General features: G+C 44.5%; 1 protein-coding gene across 2 annotated transcripts; it reads left to right on the top strand.

Moving 5' to 3' along the window:
• Positions 1–1,845: 1,845 nt before the first annotated feature.
• LOC311486732 (transmembrane protein 198-like) lies at positions 1,846–17,220 on the top strand. Of its 2 annotated transcripts, none has more exons than XM_084542716.1 (5): positions 1,846–2,369; positions 14,159–14,406; positions 14,559–15,134; positions 15,841–15,918; positions 16,164–17,220. In XM_084542716.1, exons 2-5 carry the CDS (start codon positions 14,253–14,255, stop codon positions 16,214–16,216), a joined length of 861 nt encoding a protein of 286 aa, XP_084398842.1. In that variant the 5' UTR covers positions 1,846–2,369; positions 14,159–14,252; the 3' UTR covers positions 16,217–17,220. The 2 variants fall into 2 exon arrangements, with proteins under 2 accessions (XP_084398842.1, XP_084398841.1); XM_084542715.1 differs by having other exon boundaries at positions 15,841–15,989; positions 16,164–17,216.
• The last annotated feature ends 88 nt before the right edge of the window (positions 17,221–17,308 follow it).

The following is a 17,308-nucleotide window of genomic DNA, read 5'->3' as shown; positions in this document are numbered from 1 at the left end:
CTGTCAGTGCAGCTCCATGTTGCAACACAGCCTCAAAAGACACACAGCCTTTACCCAACACCTGTCAGGTTTTCAGCATGTGTGTCAGGTAGACCATATACTTTTCATGGATTAAACCGACACGGTGCGACTCCGAATAAGAAAACAACGTCTTTACTCAACACTAGTACTTGATGCTTTTAACCACACTGAAAAGAAAGGGGCATGAGTTCTTCACTGTGAAGAACACAAGAGATCACTTTCACCTACTTATTGTAATCTCTGCAACCTACAGCCACACATTTGTTTTCCTGGAAATGCAGCGACAGTTACAGTTACATAGCACAAAGATGTACTGACGTATTTCCAGGTAATGATTTACACTACTTATGACCTGCTCAGTCAAGTCAAACGTGAATAGATCAGATGACTATGTATATTTTGAATATATGTGGGTGTAAGGTTTTAACCACTGGTGTATCAGCTGGAACGACAAGACTGTCACTGGCCCACGTAGCTCCTCCGGCAAAAGGAGTGCTCGCACTAACAGCACTCACAGCTGCAGCTCATTCCTGTGTGTACCAGCACAATCCTCGGGGTCCCGTGTCACCAGTTGTTACCCAGCAAATTCCCAGGCTGAGTATAAAAAGAGAAGCCATTGAGTTAGCCTGTAATTAAACCAGTCTACCTAACGCTGCTTGCTGCCTTGATACACAGAACTCATTACTGGCCTAACTACAGGCAGCTGTAGTCATGTCTTTAAAGTTGGAGTAAAAGTGCCGTCCTTATTAAAGATTTGAAAATTCTTTTGTAATAGTTAAACTATTTACTACGTCTTTACGGGGCTGTTATGAGATTCTGAATAGGGCCCACTGTGAGGCAGTAAAAAAAATCCCTCTAACTAGTCCAGTCATGATTAGATGATAAAAATCTCTTTGACACTGGCCTTGCCATCTTTGGATGGTGCTTGATAAGATAAATGCATGCATGTTTGATCTTGATTTATTTAAATTAACAGTTTGAGATAAATTGAGAGAATGGACATGGGCCTTCTGAGGGTGTCCTGTGGTGTCTGGCAGCAGAATCTTGTTAGTGGGGGCCTTTGGGTCCTATGGGTTGAGCGGAGGGGCCTCTGTGGATCATCCCACAGATACTTGATCAGTTTGGGATCTAGGGAATTTGGAGGCTCCTGCTGGGGATGGCTGCTGCCATTAAGGAGTGTCATTGCTATGGGGTGGGGGTGGCCTGGTCTGGTCTAGGTGGGTGGTAGTCCTACACGTCTAACATCCACATGAATGAATTCCAGGTCCAAAAGTTTCCCAGCAGGACACTGAATTGTCACAAGATGATTAATGTTTTTTACTTCTCCTGTCAGTGGTTTTAATGTTGTGGCTGATTCATGTATGTTGTAGTTTAGCTACTTAAGTGCTTCTTAAAGTAAATAATTTATTTGCCATTACACATAATTTATATGTGAGTGGTGTCTCATTAATTTTTTCATCTTCTAAAAAAAAAAACCATTAGCTAGCATGAGTTAGCTTTTAGAATGTTTAAAGAAAAAATAAAGACTGCTTTATTTATTTATTTATTTATTCCTTTTTTTTGGGGGGGGGGGGTACAAAATAAAGTTTAAGGTCTTATTGTAAATTAATTATTGTATTATTTATTATTTAATAATATTTCTTTAATATCCAGATGAAGGCAGAAATTCAAGCTAACTCATGCTAATTCAAGATGTTAGCATGTTATCAGATTAGCTCAGGTACAGCTAGCTAGCTCCCTGGAGCCACCCCTCCCCTCCCCACTCCGCCCCCACCGCCTACCAACGGCCCAACGGCCGACGCTGGATGGAGATAGAGAGGGGATTACCTCGGAGGGGGGGAGAGAGGGAAAACTTTCTCCCCTTTGTTTTTTTTTTGTAAGTGCCATTAATTTCAGAGGAGAGCAAAAAGGAGAAGGCGAGGGGAAGGTTTTGTTCCTCAGAGGTGGACCGAGGCTCTGTCAGAGAGGAGCCTGCGTCGGGAAGTTCAACGGTTAATTTAGTTTCGGAGCGAGTGAGGAGCAAGGAGGACGCCCGCGGAGAAGAATGGAAACTAGCTAACCTTCCCCTACATCTGCCGTCAGAGCCAGCTTTAAAAAAAAAAAAATAAGAAGAAGAAGATTTGCATAAAGCAGAGGCAGGAACATAAAAAAAGAAAAATGCCGCAGTTGTCGGTTTAGTGCGGCTTGAAAGTTTAAAAAAAAAAAAGAGCCCCGGGATAAGTTGAGACAAAACCGGTTTTCCCTGGTACCCTACCACCGCTGCTGCTTTGTGTTTGTGAATGGTGGGCTGGTTTTCCTGCCTGACAGGGCCGATTGTCAGCGAGAAGTTAGGACAGCCGGACTCATCGGTAAGTTTTTAAACGAACACCCTGGAAACGTTAAAGTTACGCGTTTTAGTCTGTGACAGCAGAATGACTTCTAATCCAAATCTCAGGAGTTTCCCGTGTCATTTGACATTTGTATGAAACAACAGCATGTGTCTTACTAGCGTTTATTGATCATATTTGATTAATCCCACTCCAGACTCTTGACTGTCGATCGGTGCCAAACCCTTACAGCTGGAAGTGTTTGTAATAACACGTAGATAGCCAGGCTGCTTCCACGTCTGCTCCTTTTCCTTTCTTTCTTTCTTTCTTTCTTTCTTTTTTTTAAATTGTTTTTACACCGAGCCACATAATGCAGTTTATCCTCCAAATTTAGGGGGACAAAGACGTAATCATCCAGGATAATCAAGGCTTTATTGGTGTGCACTGAACCAGGCATCCAAACCGAAGCAGCTCAGTTATGTACCGTAATCAGCAGTGTCTGTTTTAAGTTAGCTGTTGTGCATGATGTGTGATTAGTTTTCTATCTTGCAGGTCTTCAATGGAGTAATAAATCCTCACAGATTTGTGCTTTTTAAAGTCATTTAAGTCTAAAACCCTACAAGTAGTTTGAGACTTGTTGTTTAGTCCATTGTGATGCATTCAAGGATAACTGTCTGCAGTAGAGTTTTCTTTTTTTTTAAGGCGAATGGTTCATGTGACCTAATGGCCCATGTAGCGTGCAAAAAGCCCTACCCTGTGGTTCTGCTGTGTGACCCAGGGTGGGAGTGCCTCTTGGTTTTTGGGCCAGCGTGATGACAGCCTACAGGTCCTGTCTTTACTGGGGAGCGCGGTCTGTAGTTAACCTCCCCCCCCTTGCTTTTACTTGACCTACTCTGTCTGTCAGCCTGCACCAGATGGTTTTGCCCCTTTGAAAAGGCCGAGAGGAAGCCCTTCCCTGCTTTTGGGAAGCGGAGACGGCAGGAAAGGAGGCATGAAGAGCAAGAGTTGGTGAAAGACGGACTGCACGTGTTTTGTTTTTTCATAGTGGTTTTTAATTAGCAGCACGGACGCGAGGGTCTCGGTCTTGGCCTTGTTGTTGGAACATGCACGCTACAACGCTGACGACTCCTATCTCCACTGGTCAAACACACATCATGACACTGGTAAAAAGTTGAACTCCAAACTTTACCGAAAATAGCAGGAGCAGCTGACCTGCACGGCGCAGCAGGACTTCCCATTTTTATCAGGAAGCGCTTTGGTTTGAAGTTTGGGTTCACATCTGCTTTCTTTTTTAGACAGCAACATGGCTCTAATGTTTTATTCCAATTAAAGTTTCGACCGACTCTCTGGCCTTTCTTTATATCTCCAGTTTCAAACCTATATGAAGCTGTGGCATTGACGAATCATTTTTGTAGAAAAACATATATATTTTTTTACATTATATGCACATTAAAGCAATAATGAGGGACTTTTAAATACAAATAAACGTGTACACTCAAGCTCGTGCAAAATGAGCTTGCACAATGCTGATTAATCTAATCTAATGCTCAAAATATTCACCATCTCTTGTGGTCAGGAAGAAAAAAGAGCCTGGGAAGTGTCCAAGAAAAGTTTTCTAGTGGCTCCCAATAAAAAAAAACCTCTGCATTTAGAAGACTTAAGATTATAGTCTAAAAAAAATAAAGTTATCGACTGCGAGGACAAACAAGGACTATGGCTGGTGTGGCTTTTTCTCGCTGGTGACTGTTGAAAGAAGATATGTCGCTGGGACATGTACTTAGATTTCCTCGGAAGGCACAGCTCCGTACGCTGCGCCGTGCCGCAGCCTAATCAGGATTAAGACTGTGAATTTCTTACTTTGCTTTCAGGAGAAATGTACATACTGAGGTTTAAAACCCGTCGCAAACGCCCTTTCACAATGACAGCTGCTGCAGAAGATTTATTTGGGTGGGTTTACCTCAGAAGGACCCTTTTTGGTTGCCACGTGACCGTATCTATCAATATTGCAGTGCGCATGGGCAGCTAAACAGACCGAGGAGTGACTCTAAGCTTTGTCATTATGAATATGGAGAGCTGTAGCGTGTGGACTCGTCGGCGTGGTTAATCTAATAAACCGCAGCGATCTGTATCTTTTTGGCTTTCTCTTCTGCTTAGAAAATGCATCAATTCCTGTTACAGACTTATCTGTTCCGCACTTTTCGTTCAGTTCGACCCGTCCCCCCTGTACAGTTAGGAAAGTATTGTGAAAGTAACACAGAGGTTATTTTGTTTGGATGATGTAAAAGATAACTATAATTGAATACTTTCATAATCAGTTTGAAGTGTAATTGCTTCTTCTTCTTGTTCTTGTTCTTTAATGGCCGCCATAGCCTGTCTGGGAGAGCTGACATGAGCAACAACCCGAGTTTGTCTCACACAATTGAGATGGACGTAACTGGTGGCTCCCGGGGTGCGACAAAACATCTAGGCAGTGGTTTTCAAACATCATCCATAGACTACTTTCAGCGCTAAACATCGGTTCTAGCTGTGACATGAGAGGGGCGATGGGCCGGCTGGGAAAATGAAGGACCCGCGCGATATTTTAGGCTCGTGAGCTCGCTCGTAGGAGGTGCAATTATTGCAGAGTGGAATATTTAGAAAGACGGGTTAGATGCCTGCTCTAAATGATAGAGCTGCAGTGGAAGGGCTGTAGACGTATATAGGCACTGACTGCACGGGAGGTCTGAACCGCTGCCCCTTCTGCTGCTACTAGAGCATATATACTTCATGTACAGATGATTACAATTAAATCACTTTAGCTTGTAGACAATTTACTTCGGCAGCCTGCACAAGTAACCGTGTTTCTGTGTGCACCAACTCCCTTTGCGTAAAGTAAACGTAATAAAAGCCAAACAAAGGCAAAATGATATTATGAAAGAGCCCAAGCTTGATTATAGAGTTGGAGACAAAAAGCTGTTTGCTCTGACTGTTCCCCCCCCGGCTTAGTGTTCGTCAGCAGCATATATTATCTCACATACAGTGATACAGTGTCATGCTCTCGCTGACATGTGGACGTCAGACTCCACCACGCCGCCTACTAAATGCTGCTCTGCACCACAAACCTTAATAGAGCGTTGTGGAACCGCTCCTCCTATAACTGCGCACTCCTTCATCTCCTCGCTGTTCCAGCTTACTGCAGCGCAAACGTGTGGATGGATGTTATTGCTTTAATGCGTTACACACTCATGCACTCATCGACATGTGACTCTCTTCAAAAAGCCTCCTTGTTGTGTTTTTAGATCATTTCATGCCCGTTTATTCCATAAGAAGTAGCTCTCTGCGGTCTTAGGTTGAAAGACCCCTATTGTTTTAGAGCACAGTCAGGCAAGCGTTGAAATGGAGAGATTATGAGGGCAAAAGAAGTTAGATAACTCTAACAAAAGATGGGTACAAGGCAACATTACGGCGGCCCAGAGCTACGCGGGCCAGATGAAATATATAAATGTGACTGATGGTTCTGGAGTCAGAGTCGGGGAGTTAACGGACCTTTTACACAGCAGGAAAAACCAGATGAGTCTTAATGATGGTCTGCGCTCGACTTAGGAGAGGTCCTGCTTTAGTGCATTCTGATTCACTTCGCTTTTATGAGCTAACCTAATGGAAAGGAGCCACCGGCCGGCGTGTTCCTTACTAAGTCAAAACGTCTGCTGTGAAAAAAGGGTCTGCTAGAAATATGTTATTCTGAAAGCCGTCGGGTTCAACCGTGTCTTGAGAAATGATGCTCGGCCATTGACTTGGGTCTGTTTTTGAGTCATTGACCATGTTTACATGTTCTTTAGTTTTTGAAGTATCCCGTTTTCGTGTTTGTCCATGTAAACACCATATCCCGAATTCAGAAATCGGGATATGCTCATTTCCCGATTTCAAGAAACCCGGTTTTGCCACCTGGAGTACTCCGATAGAAGCCGGGATACTGGAGCATGTATACACCTTATCCCGATCTCTGACGGCTGCCCACTGTCTGCGCAGGTCGCGAGTGACGCCAAGTGACGCACTAGATATACAAACAACATGGCGGCAACGAGAACGTCTCACTTTTGGAGCGACGAAGAGACAGAATTTTCCCTTAAAGCAATGAAAGAACTAAACATAACGACGTGTTTAGATGGCAGAAAACACCGACATGCCGATGTATTCAAATCTGTTGCGGAAAAGCTACGTGACGCTGGTTTTCCACCTCGCTCCGTTGAACAAGTTAGGTCGCGTTGGGAAAACATTGAAAAAGACGTGAAACACGCAGATAGGAGGCAAAACGGGTTTCTGGTATTTATCATGTATACGGGGATATGAATAACCGGGTTTCTCTGTGTTCCATGTAAACACCATATCCCGGATATGCTCAAAGCCGGGAGAAGCCTCAAAACCAGGATACTAAAGAACATGTAAACGCAGTCTATGTAAAGGTGGATTCTGAGAGTTTCTTTGGATTCTCTACTTTAAGAATGAATTTTTGTGATTGTTGAGTTCCTCAGTTATGGCTGTAATTCGGGCAGACCAGCTGGATGTGACCATTTAGTAAGAAGCAATTGTGCAGGGGAAAAAAAAATAAGCAGTCCTGATATTTTGGTAGTTTACTGGAGCGCTCGCAGCGTTGGAATAATATGTGGAAAGTTACGGAAGCGGCCACAGTACGTGGCATGAGTGGACTCGTGCTAAGGCTGCCAGAAACACATGTCACGTAGAGGATTGTGTGTCTGAGTGCGTCCCACCGGGCCACATACAACGTCAGCTTTGACATTTTTTATTGCTGTGAATATTAATTTGTGTATGTTTTATTATTGCGGCAGTCAGGACGAATGAGCGGCGGAAGGTGAATCTAAATGAATTTTTAAAAAAAAATCATCTGGACAGTGGGGAGTGAAGGCATGTACGTTGGGGTGAGCTTATTTATTAATTTATTCATCGCTGGAGAGTAATAATGAACAACAAATCAGTTTAATTTGAGCGTGACTTCAATCCAAGACAAGAACATTCAAAAGTCTGGGAAACGTGAAAACTGGCTATCATGCGGTGCTTTGTTTATTATGCAAGATGTTACGGCACACAAACACAGCGCTGGCTGCACAAAATCTCTTCTGAAATAGTCTTAATCACATAAGCAGAGGCACTTTAACACAATAGTTAGTGTTATGTGTGGATTAGCCCGCAAGACAGACAGATTACTAGCTTATTTTTGTCGTATCACAGTGCTGCCATCCTGCTGCTTCCTCGTGGCCACATTTCCAATATCTGACAGAGCAAAACACACCCAGGAAACGCAGTCTTTCCTGGTAAGAGGGTCTCGGGACTTGTTGATTAGCTTCAGCGCCGATAGTCCAACACTTTGCTTCTGCCTCTGCTCGGTGTGACAAACATAACGACGGCGAGTTCCTGCTGAAACGTGATGTTCCACTTCCTCATCTGGTCCCGGAGCTTCCTGCTGTGGAGGGGCAGGAAGCTCAGTAGTAGGGGCATATGATGTCTTGCTTAACACGCTTCAGATTTTTACTCAACACAGTATGGCATAATGTTAATAGCCCCACGGTGACGCTTAGCTTTTATCCCCATGGTTTCTTATATCTAGTCTTTCAGCTGGTTGGGGCGTTCAAGCTTAAAGTGGTGTGATTTATAGCTACAACTGTTCAGGCCCCCGTGCATCTCGCATTCTTCAGAGTCTTCCTCCAACTGAAGCTGCCAAACAGCCAAGTCACAACACTGAAGGTTTTCGGCTTCTCAGCTGTTGATTAAACACACCCAAATTAGCAATGTGGGGAACTTCTTTTTTGCCTGTTCCTCAGCAGCTGAGCACTCAGATCTGCACTGCTCAGCCCCCCCCCTGTAATGTTTGCTCAAGGGGAGTATACCCAAGGCTAACATAATTTTCCAATAGCTCACACGCAGCTGATACTTACTCGTGTAAACTCTCAGTTCTTCTCTGTCACGTTTTCTCGTCTTTATCACCTGACAACGTAAACTATCTCATTTTTTAGGAGTTTATTTCAGGAGTCTCATTTGCTCAAAGAAAGTCCATGCCTGAAGAGAAATGCTCAAATGTTTGGAGCCACGGTCAGTTCAAAGCAACACATCTGAACAGACACTGGATGCCAAGAAGATTGACAGTTTTGTTTTTGTGTGAAATGCTTTCTTAACCTTTTATGGCGTCTTAACCCATTTAGGCCTGAAACGCCTGCTAAAAAAGGCCTTTTTATGCCTAAATACTCTTCTGTAAACCCCCTCTCAAAACCTGAGGTTTTTCAAAATATGTCAACGCTTACTAAAACCTTAATTTCTCAGGCTCTGTAGCAGATAAAAAGCATTTGACAGCTTACTTCTTTGGCTTTCAACTTGACTGACTTGCTAGGGCATAATCTTCAAATGCATTTTTTTTTAAATCCCAATAAACATCAAACATTTTAAAAATTTTGAAAATCAGCAAAGATCTATTTTTCCAATTATTTCGTCAATATCACTTCCTTCACTTGAGTCAGCCGTGACGGATCGCTAGCACGGTGTTTAAAATTTTCGACCAAAACATACTCCACGTGTCAGGCTTATTTCGACCAATCACAAAGCGTTTTATTAGTCACATGAGTTTAAAAAAAATCCCTAAGGGTGCATCCGAATACTAGGGATGCACCGATCCGATATTGGTATCGGGTATCGGCCCCGATATTGGAAAAAATAGCTGGATCGGGTATCGGTAAAATTAACCGATCCACGGGCCGATCCAGTTTTCTTTTCTTTTCTTTTCTTTTTTTCCTCCGTCGCAGCAAATCCTTCGTCATTCGTTAGCAGCATGGTGGAACGAGTTGGAGATCCTGTAGTAGTCCAGTAGGTGGCGGTATGTCGTAAAGATATGATCCGCCATTAAACAGAAGAAGAAGAAGAAGAACGAGCTGGAGCGTTTAACATGGAGCGAGCGAAAGAGTCGGGTGTGTGGAGGCATTTCACGGGTTATATTCTCAGGTTCAGCTGCTTTTGTATTTTGAATTCCTGCAGTACTTTGCACTTAATATATGTTTTACATGTTTACAGTGTTTGGTAACTTGTTTTGATTACTGTTTTGTTTCTACTACTACATTTTATTTATTTAAATTTATTTTAAGAAGTTTGATTACATTTTATTTTCAATTTGGATGCACAATTGTTCAAATAACAAATAAATAAGTATTCAATACATTACATCTATGTTATTTTGTCTTAGTTAGGAAAGTCTGGTGCCTTTAGATTCTTCTACATGGTGGAAGGAAGGTATAAGGTGGAAGGTATGCAGTTTATTATATTAATTCAACGGTATCGGATCGGTATCGGGTATCGACAGATATACAAAGCCCAGGCATCGGTATCGGTATCGGGACTGAAAAAGTCGGATCGGTGCATCCCTACCGAATACCCATACTGACGTACTGTTCAGTAGGCGAGACGCAGTACGCCACAGTAGTAGTACGTCCGAATTCTTAGTAGACATCGACTAGTAGGCGAAAAATACCCGGATGGCCTACTACCTCCACAGTATACAACGGTAGCTCACTACGCTATCCCACAATTCAGCGGGAGCCCGCTAAGCGTAGAAGAAGACGAGCCGCCGGGAAAATCAAATCAGACAAAATGGCTGAGACCGTTGTGACAGCTACAGCTACGACAACCGAAGTTTATAAATGTCAGTATATTAGGATAAATGTTGAGTTTAAGATGTTGGTTGTTTCGAAAACACTTCTCCGAGGTGGCTTTAAAATTTCGCGGCACCCGCCGGTGTGCGTCATATGTGTCGGCGTCACATGTAAACATCCGGGGTCTAAGGACAGGCAAGATGGCTGCCCAGTACGTCCAAATTGTATGCCTACTACTCGCTCGCATACATAAATAACGTACTAAATTGATGGTTGAGTAGTCCGTTCTAACCGACGTTAGTATGTACTGACTATTCGGATGCACCCTAAGCATCTCTGTCACTCACCCCAAGAATATTTCAGCCAATCACAGTGCATATAATTGACCTTTGGCTAAGCCCCGCCCTAGAATGTAGATTGACCAATCACAGCCAAGAGAGCTCCCACAGGGGTCCGACACTTTTTCCACAGCGCTCCATTGACTTTAACGCAGGCGTCTCATATTTTCGGTCTCGGCAGGCTATACTGTCGGTATATATCCAGCATCCAGGGTATGGATAAGCCCAATGATGTGCGCGCAAAACCCTGTGGAGCTAACCAAAACATCACCGTTACAGCTTAAGTTGCATAGTTGTTGATACGCTAGCACACGCTGAAGAAATACAACGTTATACGTGCGTAACGTTAGTCCGTTTGCTTCGTAATAACGATTATAGAAGTGAATAGAGACGTACCCAGCTTTGCATGAACAGTGTTGCTCCTTGATATTGATACCAGAGCCTTATAGATAACCAGAAAACCCGAGCCCAGAAGAGAATGTCGGACGTAGCAACAGTAACCAAGGGGGGCGGGGCTTAGCCAAAGGTCAATTGGCCATGTGCCTCGAAAAAGACGACAGCGCTCAAAATGACACGGACGCGTTTGCCGGCCTTAATGGTAACTACGCACAGATGCGTGATCCGGTCTGAATGGGTTAAATAGAACACTGTAGAGATAGACAGGAAACGATGGACAACAGAAAGACATGCAGCACACGTTATTGAAATGCAGACATTGCAGTTACACCGTGGTATCATTAGGACATCCAACTTTCTAATTGATTCCTGTGATTTGCTGTAACGTCCCAAGAGGATGAATTCTCAGTTTGTGAAGCCTTTCCTTTCACCTGGCGTCGTTATTGGGTCAAAATCTGCACGGCATCGTTACAAACATACGGTTAAAAAGGGGGAACAGGGTAGCATTGTCACTTTTTAGTGTATATTTGCATGATTAATTCACCGTGTAACTCACGGCACTGCCACGCTGAAGGACGGCCTCACAGAGCCGTTAGCGTGACTGTAGACTCTCAGTCTGGTTGACTAGCACTGAATCAGTTGCCAGGCAACTTTAGCCTGCAGAATATTCGGGGCACTGGGAAAGGCCTCCGGAGAGCTCAGTCATTAAGACAGATAGCTCTGCTTCTAGTCAGGACCCCCCTCCTGCTCGTCACTCACCAGCCCTCTGCGGGCAAATACTTGGCACCCATGTTAAAGCAAACAACTTGGGATGTAGCAGCTTCCTTGCCGCTCTCAGCCGTCCTCATGTGGTCTCCGTCCGCATGGTTTCCTCTGAGTGCCACTAGAGGTCACAGCATGGGCCTCAGAGTCTTTGTTTTGCCCCATAATGGCTCCATTCTCCCACAGCAGCGGTGACTTCCAAGGCTGCTGGACATAGGACACCATTGTGGCGAAGGGAGGTGGTAACACGAGGCAAGAGACGTGGGAGTGTGTACGTGGGTGTATATGCATCAAGAGTTAAGTAAATTGCTCTTGAAATGGCGTTGAAATATTTATTCGTTAACACTCACAGTGCTGTTTTAAATTAAGATGTAATTTTTCCAGTTTCAATATCGAATTTAACGGTAACCAAGTATGATATGTGGAAGAAAGGAGGAGGACTGGGACCTCATCATTTTCTGCTACTCCTGATGACTTCTCATGGTTTAACTTAATCTAATAAACTCACCCAAAGGCTTTCATTATTTGTCCTGGCCTGCCATGTGCCTACAGTGTAATATCTTACAGTTCACTTTATGCAACGTCAGTCACACGGGTTTCCTTTAAATAACTCTCCGCACATCGAGTAAAGCACAAATTATCTCCAACAGAAGTGCAGTTTGTAAAAGGAATCAGCCGATTAGCGCAGGATATAATTTGTACCGTGTCAAACGGAGTTCCCGTCAAGAGAAACAATGCCGAGAAGCGCAAACGGTGAAAGGTCACCAAACAGGTTCGCTCCACATATAGAGCAGCCGGTTGGCGCAGGTGTTTTTCATATCCAAGCTGACCCACACGGTCCGTGCCAGGTGTCGTATCGGACCAAGAGGCCAATTGAAGACAAACCAGCAGCTCTCATCAACATCAAGTTACATTTATTTTAAAAAGTCAACTCTGCTCGGGAGCAAAGCGTAACAAAACCCTCTTTTCTTCTCATACGACTGCATCTATGGCAGATCACAGCACCACCCAAACTAGAGGGAAACAAAAGCTCATTACTTTTTTTTTTTTTTTTTCCTCTAAGCCGCATTTCCTGTTCAGGGTCTCGACTTAGTGACTAAGGGAAGTCAGACTATCACAACATGTTAAGCCTAAAAAAGCATCAAGCCTCAGTGTCGCATCTGGACATTCTCGAGTTAATTAGCATTTCTTAAGATGGAGAGTTAACCCTTACAGACAGAGCTGCCTCTTGTTCACAGTTTTATAGAACTCATTGTGTTCGAAAGATTTAAGTTCGGATTTGTCTCGTTCTCTCGGTTTACTATTTCTATCTAGTCCTGCTCGTCAACAAAAGCTCGAGCTGGTTTCTGTAATACTGGTTCTAGTCGTTCCTTTTGTTCAGCCTGATACACATGATACACAAATGAGCAAAAAGGGTTTGTTTGTTGTCCAATAATACAACTGTAACTGTATTTATGAGCCGCTTTATATGTTTATATCCTTAAAGTACGCATCAACTATTCACGATAACAAATAACAGACTGTGACTGAACGCTTATTTTCTTTCCCAGTTCGATCTTTCGGCGCAGAACTGAGACGCTGCAGCTGTCAGTGATAAAAAAGCAGAAAGAGGGAGAGAGAGAGAGAGAAAAGGTACTGAAGAAGTGACCGAGGAAGAAAAGAGGACTTTCCAGTCCAGTCGTCTCATTTTTTCCGTGTAAAGTCATCCATAGGCAGGGCATGCAAATTACACGGTCGGAGAAAACGGCAAAACAAACGCGCCCCGTTCTCTTGAAAGTGGATTTAAAGGTGGGGGAACTCTTGAGGTGAAGAGGGAGAGGTCAAAGACTGACACGGAGGAGCTGGCAGTTGGGGAGGAGAAAAGGCAGGACCCCTCTGTTCCTGACTGTTTGTCTCGAGCAGAAAACGTGAGTTAGCTGTAATCGGATCTCAGCTGTGGTGAGCTCATACAGGAGGCCTGCCAGCAGTCCACCCATGAGCCTGAGGTCCCCACGGCAGCCCTCTGTGGCTCTCTGCAGGCCTGCCAGATTAAATATCATCTATAATCTTTCAAGAGGACGAGTTGGTGCACTTCCACTGAAACTGAAATTATAAAGGAGGAGGAGGAAGGAAGGAAGGACGGACGCGTGGAGGCCAAATATACTACTAGGAAAATGTTTTAAGCAGTGTTTTCCATATAGCTGGATAAAGACTGGGCATTTTAGACTGTAGTTTAGTACATGTATACCTTACTGATCTCGGCATGTGTCGTAATTTGTTTTTTAAGTCAAGGATTAAACTGAAGGGGGAAGACGGTTGGTTGGTTTTCAAATGATGGTAACATCTGTCACAGTTATGAGTGGAAAATAAAAAAAAATAGGTCATTTACAGACACAAAAGAAAAGAAAGCATCGTTCGCCCCCTTCACCTTCCCGTTAAACGTTTTAAGGGACGGCTCAAACTAAAGTTAATCCAGAGTGCTCAGACGTGCATTCGCTGGGTGGGTTCATGACCCTGAACGTTTCCTGAAAACAGATCTTGCCCGTGGATTATGTGGGAGCGAATGAAGTGTTTGTGTGTGTTTGCTGCCACACACTCACCGCTGAGTTGCACTGACAGCTGCACGTACCGAGAAGCTCGGAAGAAGTCACAGTTGAACCTCAGCTATACTCGAGTTCTCTGAAATCGATATTTAGATTGTAGTTTATTTATTTCTCTCCTCTCACAGTCACCAAACCTGCTCAGATGGGCTCCAGATAACGCCAACTGAAGTTCTACCCCCCATCCCGAACTTCAGCCGGAGCCTCCGACTTTCAACCGCGATGGCAGACCCCACGGAGTTCAGCTCTGAGGGGGCGGGGGCCGGCGTCGCTGAGATCGACGCTTGTAGTTTGGAGATAGAGAGGAAGTATGAAGTCATCCCTGCCGTCATCTGCTCAATGTGTTGCCTGTTCGGCATCATCTACTGCTTCTTTGGTGAGGATTATTAGCGGCCCACAGGCTTGACCCTGAAGCTGTGACTTGGAGACATTTTCTTACCCTGACTCTATATGTGCCAGTAGCATTCAGCGCTTTCATTATGGCCGTACAATGGTCCTTAAAACTCTTCATTTCTCATCCTCCTCCAGGTTACCGCTGTTTCAAGGCTGTGATGTTCCTGTCAGGTCTGATGTTCGGCTCCGTCATCATTTTCCTGCTGTGCCACAAGGAGCACGTGCTGGACACCCAGCTGAGCGTCGAGGCCAGCGCCGGCATCGGCCTGGGTATAGGCCTCCTGTGCGGCCTGGTCACCATGCTGGTGCGAAGCGTCGGCCTCTTCATGACGGGCCTGCTGCTGGGGCTCCTCCTGGCCCTCGCTGCCCTGCTGCTCACCCACCAGTTCTACACCCCGACCACGGTCTGGCTGCCCCTGGGCGTTCTTCTGGGGACCGGCATGCTGTTCGCCGTGCTGACTCTGCAGTGGCAAAAGACCTTCACCATGCTCTCCACGGCCGTGTTCGGGGCGGCCATCATGACAGTGTGTGCCGACTACTTTGTGGAGATGCTGGCGTTGGCCACGCACGTGTACGAATGTTTGCGCCTCACTCCGGGGCCGGCGCTCTGCTGGTACAGCTGGGTCATTCTGGGCATCTGGCCGGCCCTCAGCCTCGTAGGAGTTCTGGTCCAGTGGAAACTGACGGACAACAGCTTCTCGCACACGGAGGGTGAGGATGAAATATCATGATGCTGTCCCTCTGTTGTAGGTTTAACTCAGGGCCTGAACTCCTGAGAATCATGCTGCGTTCACACTACAGCTGCACTGTTTGCAGGGTTGCTCATCAGTTAGCTTTAAAAGTCAAGCGATGAATCAGACATACTAGATGATTGACTCACCCTCCATTTAAAATGTGTCACACCCTTCACATAGCGTCATGTGTGGGACATCAGTTTGTGCCTGGCTTCCATCGAAAATGAATTCTAGCCCGTTGCTTTCATTTCTAGTAACTCTAGCTTGTACACAACTAAAAGGAGGACACAAATCTAAACCGAGTATGGAGAATAGGACGCATTCATCAACCTGCCCTTAAAAGAGTCTAAAGTAACATTTAAACACAGTCACAAGTGATCATAGGATCAATCACAAGTTTGCTTTGGTACAGGACCAGCCAGTTGAAGACACAGTTGTATTCAGTTCTTTTCACTGAACTATCAACTTATGAAACTTACAACAATGGCATTTATTTATTACAGCCAGACGCAAAGATTAGACTTTTCATCCACCATGAGCCCCGCTAGTTTGTTGACAAATTCAAGAATTAACTCCTTTTCGACAGATTTTCATAGATTCTTCGTTTTCTGAATGTGGGCGCCAAAGGTTTTAGTCAGGATGTTGAAATTCTGGAAAAACTGATTTTGAATTCCTCTCCATAGTCGTCATCAGCCGGAGACAGAAGAGAGTCCAGCTGATGCGGATTCGAGAGAAGGACGCCAAGAAGCGGCAGCAGGCAGGTGGGCAGGAAGGCACGTACCGCCGTAAACCCACCCCAGTCAAACGTTACGCTGGGGATCTACTGGCGCCGGTCAGTGTCACCCAACATGGCGTGTGCTGTAGTGATGATTAGTGTGTTTTTATAGTGTCAGTACCACAAAGATCAAAAAAAAAAAATAGAGGAGAATTGTTCCTATCTTGTCAAATTCATCTGTTCATTTTTTCCAACCTCACTCATCTGTGCCTGTGATGCTTCTCCTCTCAGAGCTACCTACAAAGTCTGCGAGACAGGCAGATGGGCACAGGTACGTCCCTTAGCAGCCTGGGCACCGCCAACCACACCACGATCGACCTGGACTACGACACGGGCTCCACCGTGCCCCTCACCGCCACCACCCCGGTCGTCAGGGTCTGAGCAACACAGAGATAAGAAGGGACTGCTTAGTGTCTTTCTAACGTGAAGTAGAACTTAATAGCAGCTCCACTATCCGAGGGGTTTTATTGCCCTTTAATTGGTTTGGAGCGAGGATGTGATCGGAGTTCAACGAAGCAGGAAGATGCTTTCTGGGGAGAAACTAAAACCACTACAGCCGCTGTGTGTTACTCAGAGAAACACTAAAGAACAGCTACTAACAAACTAAGGTCACCCCTTTCCACTCATTATGTATTAAATACATAACAGCGAGTACGAGCCTCAAAACCACATGTATTTCCGTTTTGATAGTGATTATGACATTGTGTGTACTGTACTTCGAAGGTTAGTCATTGCCAGGAAGTGTTGTCTTATTACTGCTTAACTGTGTGGTCGTAGGATTTGTGGAAGTTTATCAGTAAAAGTGACTTTAATTGTGTATTACTTTTTTTTTTAAATGGAGCGTGGCGAGAGAGTCTGACAAAGTGAAGCAAAAACTAAATGATTCAAACATTTATTGCTGGAGCCTTGAAGAGGATCGTTTTCTAGCAGCACTCTAACAATGTAGCTCGGGAAGAATTTTAGACTGTTGTGTTTTTATGAATTAATTTATATAATGACCAAGTACCTGGTAGTGTTGAAAAGAAAAATACAAAAAAAAAACAAAGCATGTTTGTTGTTTATTTGTAGATTATTATTTTTTTTTTCCTTTTTAAAGAATTATCCGTTTGTTCGGGCGACACACACCTGTTACCTGAGTCTGTAAATACCTGTGGATAGAAATTTCAAAGATAAATAAATTTGTTTGATAAAAAAAGAAACCGCGTTGAGCCCCGTTGCTCTGTTTGTTTTACTCTGGTTCTTAGCAACACTGGCAGCGCTACTCACCAGATTTTTCATCGCCAATAAAGAGGTCATGGGGAGGATTTCCTACTCTCCAGCCGATTGGGGTTGCCATGGCGCTTTTGCCGACAGCTCACTGCAGGGACAGACCACCC

The sequence above is a fragment of the Chelon labrosus genome (genome assembly GCF_963514085.1).
Source record: "Chelon labrosus genome assembly, chromosome: 4".
In the NCBI taxonomy this organism is placed as follows: Eukaryota; Metazoa; Chordata; class Actinopteri; order Mugiliformes; family Mugilidae; genus Chelon; species Chelon labrosus.
This window is presented reverse-complemented; position numbering and strand designations above follow the sequence as displayed.

Excerpts from the sequence above, each read along its gene's own strand:
- LOC311486732 (XM_084542715.1), top strand. The coding sequence starts at position 14,253 with ATGGCAGACCCCACGGAGTTCAGCTCTGAGGGGGCGGGGGCCGGCGTC. Across the intron at positions 14,407-14,558 it reads CATCATCTACTGCTTCTTTG|GTTACCGCTGTTTCAAGGCT; the intron begins GTGAGGATTATT and ends ATCCTCCTCCAG. Across the intron at positions 15,990-16,163 it reads CTGGGGATCTACTGGCGCCG|AGCTACCTACAAAGTCTGCG; the intron begins GTCAGTGTCACC and ends TTCTCCTCTCAG.